This window comes from Acipenser ruthenus, chromosome 48, assembly GCF_902713425.1.
Source record: "Acipenser ruthenus chromosome 48, fAciRut3.2 maternal haplotype, whole genome shotgun sequence".
Taxonomy (NCBI): domain Eukaryota; kingdom Metazoa; phylum Chordata; class Actinopteri; order Acipenseriformes; family Acipenseridae; genus Acipenser; species Acipenser ruthenus.
The window spans coordinates 369,345-379,648 of record NC_081236.1 but is presented as its reverse complement, the minus strand read 5'-3'; the positions used below and the strand labels follow the sequence as shown (position 1 = coordinate 379,648).

At 37.3% G+C, this 10,304-nt stretch overlaps 1 protein-coding gene across 2 annotated transcripts; it reads right to left on the bottom strand.

Annotated features, from left to right (window-relative positions):
• Positions 1-175: 175 nt before the first annotated feature.
• On the bottom strand, positions 176-8,622 carry tm4sf5 (transmembrane 4 L six family member 5). 2 transcript variants are annotated; one of them, XM_059014603.1, is made up of 5 exons: positions 8,306-8,622; positions 6,449-6,529; positions 5,072-5,217; positions 2,982-3,168; positions 176-503 (listed from the first exon to the last, which is right to left on the bottom strand). In XM_059014603.1, exons 1-5 carry the CDS (start codon positions 8,474-8,476, stop codon positions 486-488), a joined length of 603 nt encoding a protein of 200 aa, XP_058870586.1. In that variant the 5' UTR covers positions 8,477-8,622; the 3' UTR covers positions 176-485. The 2 variants fall into 2 exon arrangements, with proteins under 2 accessions (XP_058870586.1, XP_058870585.1); XM_059014602.1 differs by having other exon boundaries at positions 2,982-3,171; positions 8,306-8,621.
• Between the last annotated feature and the right edge of the window lie 1,682 nt (positions 8,623-10,304).

Here is a 10,304-nt window from a genome sequence, read left to right as displayed (position 1 = left end):
AAAAACCTGCCCTGGACTGGAGGGAGCGTCCTTTCTCTTAGGTGGGTGAGGGGCAGTTCAGTTTCTATCTAGGCTCCATCGCCCACCCCCTCCCCCGAACTGTGAGTGCTTAAATAATACCTTTTAGAAATCAACATTTTTATTAAAGATCAAGAAAGTTAGACAGGAGACATGGTAATGAAATTTCTCAGAACGCATTTATGTCCAACAGCCTTGCATCATTTCAAAAACAGAAGTTGGCGAAAGAAGCAAAACAGTTTACCATAACTTAAACAAAATTAACATCTGCATAATTTAATAAAAATGAACTTAATTATCATCAAGAAAAATGTACATTATAGGAAACGTGCTTAATGGTGTAAATACTAAATACCACAAAGTTAGCAATATTATCAGCCCCTAAAAAGAGAATATATAGAGAGAGAGAGTTTCAGAATTCATATCATTTTTGGGGTCAACTGGAGTGATTTTCTTTTTTCTTTTTTTCATAAGCCTCCATCATCCTAAAATAAAAAATAAAACGTGAATTGGTACATTAAAAATAAAATGAAAGGTTACAACTGGAGTACTTTTATGTGCCCCAAAGAACAAACGAGTACCATATTCCCTTTAAGGTACGCTTAAGATCCTTGCTGGTACTTTCTTTTTGTACTTTTCAATGAATTAAAAGGTACAACATTTAAAAATATAAGTCAAATGTACAAAGGTGTCCTATAAATAAGGTACTATACCTTCTTGCTTACGTCACAGAAAGGAGAAAATGACTCCGCGCGTGCGCGCGTGATTTTTTGTACAGCGCGAGCAAGGACGGTTGAAGTGAAGAGGCTTCTTTTTTTGGCGGTTGAATTTCGTGAAAATGTCAGTCTGATAGTAAAATTAGGTGAAAACGCTACACATTTTACTGAGGATGAAGTGGCAAAATTTAAAAGGTAGGTTAATAAATAAATAAATTAATTAATTAATTAATTAAAAAAAATGTTGAAATAACATGGGGGGGGGGGGGGGGGGGGGGGGGGGGGTGTTTTAACTAACCAACAGAGGAACAGGACAGGGGTATTTAATTTCTAAAAGTTGTGCCATTTGCCTGAAAGAGTATTAAACTAGTAATGTCTTCCATTTTGTGGTTAAAGAGATGTTATTAATTCATATTAATTGTATTGACTCCAATATAACAGCGCGTAAACGGTAAAACATGACCTCTTTTTTGTCAACTATTTTGGAACAGCGTATTGTGTTATCATATTTTATTAATGTACAAATTCGGTTATAATGTAAATATAGTGTAGCATAATAGGTATCATTTTTATTGTTTAATATATATTTTATTTGGCACCTCGGTAAATTAGCTTGTCGTCCGATGGCGATATTCGTTTGATATTCGACTCACGCCAACCCGACATGAATGAAAATGGCTTCATCTCCCCAACCACAGAAGCTAGAGTGCTCAAACCAACTTTAATTTAAGGAGACCAGTTGTGAATTGTTTCACAGCCTCTGTTTTACATGTGAATCCTAAGAATAATTTGTGAAAAACAATAACATACCGCATATATGTCCTGGCATCAATGAAAAGGCTTTATCTCCCCAACCACAGCAGATAGCGTTTTCAAACCAACTTTAATTTAAAGGAGACCAATTGCGAATTGTTTCACAAGCTCTCCTTTACATGTGAACCAAACAAATAAATTGTGAAAAACAATAACATACCGCATATGCGCGCACAGCCTACCTGACACGCGTAAAAGGGCTTTATCTCCTCAGCCACAGCAGCTACAGCGCTCAAACCAACTTTAATTTAAAGGAGGCCAAATATGAATTGTTTCACAGTCTCTGTTTTATCCTTTGAAGAATAATTTGTGAAATACAATTATTATGGAGATACAGCCATTTTCATTCATGTTGGGTCATGGCGTCAGTCCTTTCTAGTCAGAACGTCGTTAGTGACCACCGAGGTGAAAATACCTGGATTGCATTAATTTCTTATTAACTGTTTTTTTTATTTTTTATAATATGTATGTATGGTTTTAAATGTGTTTAAATGCTATTCTGGTTAAATATATTCTGGTTTTAAATAGGTTGTTGCTTATTATTGCTTTTTACATAACATCTTAGGTTATGGTTTCGCAAATGTTTAATGTTTAACTACTATGACTTCCGGTAGACTTTTCCAGTATCATTTTGTAGTTTCTTTTTTTCAGAACATTTATGTATTATGTTTTTCAATGCATACTATGTTAGGTGTCAGAAAAAAATTATCGGTACATTGTTTCAATGAGCATTAGCTGATTAATCTTGTGCTGTCATTCAAGCCCCTTTGCACTACAAAAATGATTATGCTTGTAGAATTAGACTTGCCTAAAATGTGCCAGTTTTTGCTAATCCTCAACGTTATGAAGATATAGGGAAAAAAAATCAGATCAATGCTGGAAATGTTTTAAGTGGGGAAATAAGTACAGCTCTGGCCACAAGTTTAGCATCAGCTAGAATTTGTTTAGCAATCAGCTAGAATTTTAGGATTGAGACCTATTTAAAAAATATATATAAGAACATAATTTTGATATTTTATTTAACGTTATATAAATCAAAGAAGAAACTACAACATTATATTGCAAAAAAAAAAAGTCTTCGGAAGCCATAATAGTAGTACAGTAGTATTTCACGTTAATTTGTGATCAATGAAGTCTGCAATCATTGAAGTCTCAATCCTAAAATTCTAGGTGATATAAAACATTTGACGACAGCTGTCGGCACCTTGGTTAGGATATAATAGAAACTACTGGTTTCACAGATCCCGATTAGCACTAATCTTGGACTTCCCTACCTTACTTAAACGAACACCAGGTAGTCCAAGACTGGTACTTAAGAGGGGTCTGTGAAACTAGTAAAACTCATCGACAAACTTTTGTCTTCTTTTTTTTAATCTTGATCAGTTCCACTGTCTACACGCTGCAGTGGAGGAAATAGACGTGCTGCTGTCTTACGTCATTTCGTCTTTTGCGGCAGTCTCCGCACACGCAGCCCAGGCACGCGTTGAACACCTGGATCCCACACAGGATCACTTCCAGGACCCCAAGCCCCAGGAGGATTGAGAAGAGGACGATGTTCCACAGCACAATGTTTTTGGGCTCCAAGCACTTCTCCCACATGTCCTTGTTCACCAGGTAACTCCTACTGGAGGGGGGGTAGGGACAGAGAGAGAAGGGGAAGTAAGGCTTGGTGGTCCAGTGATTTAAAAAAAAAAAAAAAAAAAAAAAAAGGGTCTTATTATCAGGAGGTTCCTGGTTCAATCCCGGCTCAGCCACTGATTCACTGTTTGTGACCCAGAGCAAGTCACTGAACCTCTTTGTGCGCTGTCCTTCGGATGTATAGCTCACCCCCTAGTCTCTGTAAGTCACTTTGGATAAAATCATCTGCTAAATGCTAATAAAAGATACATTATTATTAGTTTATTTGGCAGATGCCTTTATCCAAGGCGACTTACAGGTATACAGGGCAATACAAGGTTACAGTGCAAACAAACAAGATTTAAATACAGTGTAGTTTATAGTAAGTGCAAATTCTACTAGAATACAGTATGAGATTTAGGATTAAGAAAATTTGTATCTACAATGACATGTTAGCAGTGCATTAGTGCAAGGATAGCACATCAGCTGAGGATCCAGTAACATGGTGCTGAGGTCAGGCAAGTCCAGTGCAGAGCAGGAGGGGGAGATCATAGATGAAGAGATCTACAAGCGCAGTCTAAACAAGCATGGGGGGAGCTGGTTCATTTTTCAGAAATAAATCACATGAGGAAAACTGAAATCTATGGCCCACGGTGAACCTTGGTGACTAGCACAGGGGACAAGGGGAGAGAGAAGCAGTGAGCTGGTGCAGTGTTTTTTTTTTCCCAGAAAGAAATCACACATTAGAAACTGTGGAGTCGCATGAAAATAATGGGATTCGAAACATGATTTAAGATCATTGTCATTACAGCGCTAATTTTTCATTATCATCCAACCTTAGTGCCACAAAGCTGTTGGTTAACTCTGTGCCGAGTCCTGTACAAGCTTACCTTAGCTGCTTTAACTACAACACAAGCACATTTATGTATTATGTTTTTCAATGCATACCATGTTAGGGGTCAGAATATAAGTATCGGTAGATTGTTTCAATGAGCATTAGCTGATTAATCTTGTGCTGTCATTCAAGCCCCTTTGGAAGGAACTGAAAGAATAATGTATACTGTATGTCCACTAGATGGCACCTTCTGAATGAGAAAGGTGGTTGGATGCGATTTATAAAAATGATATACAGTTATTCCAGTAAACACACAAACGCATATTTCTGAACATATAGTTGTTGTACCTTTTAAAAAAACGTGTTTAAAAAAATGTTTGATTGATTATGATTGTGCTTGTAGAATTAGACTTGCCTAAAATGTGCCATGTGCCTGTTTTTGCTAATCCCCAACATTATGAAGATATAGGAAAAAAAATTCAGATCAATCCGTTCAGAGCTTATAAGAGTTGGGAACCTTCACAGAAGCAAACATCCAGACAAGAAAACCAGTATGTATGGGTGCCACTTCTTACAGTGAGGAGAATGGAAATAGAATAACGAAATGTGAAAGTACTTGGGAGTAAGAATGTGGGTGCTGGTGCTGGAAATGTTTTAAGTGGGAAATAAGTACAGCTCTGGCCACAAGTTTAGCATCAGCTAGAATTTTAGGATTGAGACCTATTTAAAAAAAAAAAAAAAAAAAAAACGTCATATAATCAAAGAAGAAACTACAACATTATATTGAAAAAAAAAAAAAAAAAAAAAAAGCCATAATAGTAGTACAGTAGTATTTCACGTTAGATTTGCGAAATGTCACATTTTTCAAATTTCTGTCAGCTTTTCTTTAAGTATATGGAAAAAAGTACAAAGCGGCATGTAATTCAATGTGCTAGCGTAACATTATTCAGCAGGTTTAATTCGACTCTGTGAAGCAAAATGAGTTAATTCTAAAGGGTGATGCAAAATAGTTTTGCCAGAGCCGTACAGTGTTTCATAGTGATGGGTGGATGATCAGTCAGTCACTTCTTACTTTCCTTGCGTGCCCTGAAAGGGATACTCCCACATGTTATTCGCGGTCAGGCACTTGGGTCCGTTAGCCAGCCCAGCAGAAGACACACTGACGCAGTAGAGTCCTCCAAGCACCCCGAACGCAGACGAGAAGACAGAGTTCAACATCTGATAAAACAAAGAAGGGCACAGTGGTGCGCAGAGTGAATTAAGCAGGGAATTTGGAAGTCTGGTTTATTTTCTGTTCTGGTTTATCAAGTTCTGATGATGCAAAGATTTTGGTTTCTTCTGTTCCATGGACCTGTGATATTAATTCAAAGAGCAGAGCTATGACTGTTGCCGTTTTTAGTCTGCCCTTCGAATTTAGATCACAAATCCTTGGAATAGAAGAAACTAAATTCTCTAGGTTATTGTGTCACCTGTTGGGCATCTCTGATTGTATCTCGTGCAGTTTTGGGCAAGAGGATTTCAAACGCAGACCTGTCAACTCTCCCATATTCACCTGGAGTCTCCGTTAGTTTGGACCCTTCTATCTGACATTTCCCAGGACAGATTTTCTCCCGTATTTTGCTCAGAACACTACTGTTAACCCCTTATGTTGACAGGTATGCAAACGCTGCAAAATGATTTTTGTTATGATACACCCTTCACACAACATATTCACTTACTATCTAACTATAAATCACAAATGTATCAAAAAAGAGATTGTACTCCGGAGCTAATATTAAACATAAATTAATTGTGTTCTAGCACCGATGACATCATTGTACACAGGATGATAAGATAAGAGGTGATAAGAGGTGCTGGAATTTTCACACTGAGCCATGATTGGTTGTTTTCTCACACGTGATTTATAATTAGTTGCATGACTGACATACATGTGATTAACATTTTACCCACAGCATTACCATGACCATTGAGGTCAGCACAAACTAATGGGTGGATTGATTCTGATTGCAAACCAGTTAGTTCTAGAAACCATTTATGTCATTAGAAGCAAGTTGCGATTGAATAGACCAGTGGTTCACAACTCCGGTTCTTGGGGACCCCCGTGTCTTCTGGTTTTCATTCCAGCTGAGCTCTCAATTACCTAACTAAACCCTCAATTGAACTAATATTTTCCTTAATTAGACCTTTTTAATTGTTCTCAGCTCCTAACAAGTTGCAGATTTCAAGTTATTTATACGATTTTAGAGTTGACTTGAAATCTGCAACTCTTTAAGAGCTGAAAACAATTAAGAATGCTTAATTAAGCTAATTGTTAGTTGAATTAAGGGTGTAGTTAAGTAATTGAGAGCTCAGTTGGAATGAAAACCAGAAGGTCCTGAGGACCAGGGTTGAAAACCACTGGAATAAACCATATCTGTATCTTAATATAATTTAAATACTGCCACTGTACCCGGCAACGGTTGCCACAGCAACCAGCTCCACAGCAACCCTTCCCTCCAGCTCTTACTGCTGAGCAGCCAGGACATAACATCTGAGAGAGGGAACACAAAAAGCAATAATCAAGCACCGGTTAGTGCACATTGGACCTGCTTTACCAAGGTCTTTATTTATTTAACATAAACAGCTGATATTACTACCTAATGTTATCTTATGACACATTTCCATCTGCACCATGAAACCAGTGTGTAAAGTCTCGTTCCTAGTATCAAACTGGGGCTGCAGCCTACAATCCAATCTGCAGTTGGGCTTTGCACAAAAGATCATTTGCACGTAATGTGTTTTTGTATATTTGCTGTTCATAAATGCATTTTTTTACCTGCCCACACGTTCGTAAAAGAGTATGAGATATTTCAAAAGGGATACAAACCTGTGTACTTTTGTCTTCATGAGATACGGAGCCTGAAGTATTCTGTTTACTGCCTCACTTTGCATTGCTGCAGATAATGAGTAATTAAACATTGTTTTGTATTTAATTATAATATTTATACTGACGTATAATAAAATGGGAGGGAGAGGGGGTGAGGGAGAGAGGGAGCAGTTCAGTCTCCATGTCTCAAGCCTGCCCTGGACTGGAGGGAGCAACCTTTCTCTTATACTTGTAATAACTTATTGGTAATGTCAAAAGGAAAGAATTAATTTGAAGCATGTGGAGAAATCTGCCCTGTTATTGATCATAGGGTGTGCTGTGACACTTTCATTTTTATCGCCAGACCTTTGTCTCCTGGTTGCCGTTAGTGCATTGTATAAACTGGTGGAGAGTTGAAGGTTACTTGAAAAGAACTGACACCCTATGGTACCAGATACTCAATTAATCATTAGCTGTCGTAATGTACTAATACCGGTTAATTAAAAAAATTGTGGTAACACAGCTGTGGACAAAAGTTCTGCATTACCCTATAGAATTAACTCATTTTGCATCATAAAGTAGAATGAAACCTGCTGAATATTGTTACGTTAACATATTGAATTACACATCGCTTTGTAGTTTTCCATATACGTAACGAAAAACTGACAAAAATTGATGTACTAGTATTATGGTTTCCCGTAGTTTCTTTGATTATATGATGTTAAATTGAACATCTAAATGATGTCCATATAGTCTCAATCCTAAATAGGCGATGCAAAACTGCGGGCCATAGCTGTACATAGTTGTAACCAAAAGTTCAAACTACAAATGACAACAATAAGTTTTGTTAAGAAAATTCTTGATCATAATATTGTAGGGCCTCCTTGCAATTATCATTGCTTCTAGTTCACCCCCTAGTCTCTGTAAGTCACTTTTTTTAAGTGTGTAGTTGTAGTTAAAATTAGTATTTTAGTAAAATGAAAGTATTCAGCGAGCATGATTAGTACGAAGCAGGGGGTTTTGTTCAGAGAATAACTAGAAGATACATTTTATATATGAATACATACATTCCAAACACTGAATAATGATTCTTAATTATTCAGTAACTTATATAAATATGTGCTATTGTGTCTCCAGTGAAATACAAAATCCTAGTCTTAACATTTCCTCTGGAAAATTGAATGACTGTTAAATCAAGTTTAGAGAAGGAAGACAAACAAACACTCTGTATATGAATTCAATCTTCAACGTATACATTTCCTTTCTTACAGTTCAGCGTATGTTTAATCCAGAATTGGATTTTTGATTGAAAGTAATTTCCTTAATAAACATCTCTTTGTGTGTTAGTTTGGACAGATATTTGGGTCCCCTGAAGTCTCAATCCTAAAATTCTAGGTGATGTAAAACTTTTGGCCAGAGCTGTACGGAAAATCTGGAAATTAAAAATGAAACAATACTTACGAACAAGCCGCCACCAACTATTCCTCCCATCAGCCATGCTTGCAGAGTGATGTGGTCGCTGTCGAGCGACTTTGCATTTGGAAACAGCAGAAGCAGGTTTGCTATAATACAAGCAAAGGCCGCAGGGATCAACACCAACCCAATAAGCCGGGAACACTTTCCAGTACACATACTTAGAGACCCCTTTAGCTTCAACCCTTAAAAATAAAATGAAGAATAAAAAAAAAAATGGAAGAGAAACAAGAAAAACTTCCGACTGTCTTTTTCTTCTTCTGTGACTGACTAAGCTGTGGCAAGCCGCCCTTTGCTGCTTATCAAAATGTTTGCACAATTTCTGTGTAATTGCACAGCCTTTGTGTAAATATTATGACAACGTCCTGGATGAATATAATAGGTGTCATTCACCCTTATCTTTATAGCAGGTGGAATTAGAGCCCAGTGTGTTACAGTTTTACAAGTGGTGTTGCACAATAAAGGACAGGGTCTTCCCAAGTTTAATACAGTGAACGCTTACAGTAACACTCAGATACAACTGCATGGGAACAGGAATAAGAGTAAGCATTTGATTCAAATAAACAATTATTCACACTGGTGTTAGCAGTCATAAGGAAAAATAAATCTTTTCGTATGTTACTTAACAGCACTCGAGTCTAAATCTAAAGGTACAGACAGCAACCAATTCCCCAATCAAATTTCAGACAGCCAATGGTCAGCAATAATCGATGCGTTGAGAACACTTTATTATTTAAAAGCAAAAAATAAACCTGCCTAGGCTTTTCACACGCGCCTTGAAATGGAAACATTATTTCAGAAAGGAGACAACCACCAATGGAATGAATTGAATGATTTAGGAGGCTGTGTGGTCCAGTGGTTAAAGAAAAGGGCTTGTAACCAGGAGGTCCTCAGTTCAAATCCCACCTCAGCCACTGACTCATTGTGTGACCCTGAGCAAGTCACTTAACCTCCTTGTGCTCCGTCTTTCGGGTGAGATGTAATTGTAAGTGATTCTGCAGCTGATGCATAGTTCACACACCCTAGTCTCTGTAAGCTGCCTTGGATAAAGGCGTCTGCTGAATAAACAAATAATAATAATAATAATTTATTGAATGGGCAGATGAACATGCCCGTAATTGATTACGTTGTTATTTGAATTTGGCCCATGGCCAAGTGTTCAATATTGAACTATATTTAATTGTCAGAATGTTAGCATACATGAAACAATACATAATAAGAAAGTTTTCTACTCACCTACTTTAATTTTATTCTGCGTACATCTTTACATCCAACACTACAGTATTTTTTAATCATAAAAGAACAGGTTTAATCACCAATCCTACCAGGATTTCCCAACTCTGCGATCACAGAAATGATTACAGAATTCACAATTCTGCACATACATTTGCAGAAATTGTCTCACATAGGAAAGTTAGGATAATTAAGACAATAGCGATACCTGTTGAAATGAGGGAGGATACAATCTGAATTACTGGCACCACACACCGGCAGCTACAGTTATACAAATGTGTAACATCTGCAAATATAAACGCGAAGGATATTATCATTGTTATAAAAATAAAAAACACTTTCGAACCCCTCCGGGGCCCTCGGAGTGCATGGGCCTGAGCGCAGCTGCACCTGCTGGACCTGCTAATGCTCCGCCACCGAACAGCATGAAAGCAATGTGCGCGGTAATCAAAAACAATCGTATGCTTATGCTGGTGTTGGTTTCAGAATGCAATGAATCAACACGTACCTGAAAGGCAGATACACAGGCATTGAAATTTGCAAAGGATTTAAAACATTTGGTGTGGCCTGAGACAGGCAAGCATTCATTACTTTCACAAAATAATTTGTTTTGTAAATGCATTATCTACATGCATGTTATTAAATTACATACTTCATTTTGTTCATATTACATCTTCTGGCTTTTACAGTGTACGTAAGACGAACATAATTATAGGAAAGCATGTCAGAGACAAATAGATAATTGACAAGTTAT

Excerpts from the sequence above, each read along its gene's own strand:
- tm4sf5 (XM_059014602.1), bottom strand. The coding sequence starts at position 8,476 with ATGTGTACTGGAAAGTGTTCCCGGCTTATTGGGTTGGTGTTGATCCCT. Across the intron at positions 6,530-8,305 it reads TAGTTGGTGGCGGCTTGTTC|ATGTTATGTCCTGGCTGCTC; the intron begins GTAAGTATTGTT and ends TCCCTCTCTCAG. Across the intron at positions 5,218-6,448 it reads GCTGTGGCAACCGTTGCCGG|ATGTTGAACTCTGTCTTCTC; the intron begins GTACAGTGGCAG and ends TTGTTTTATCAG.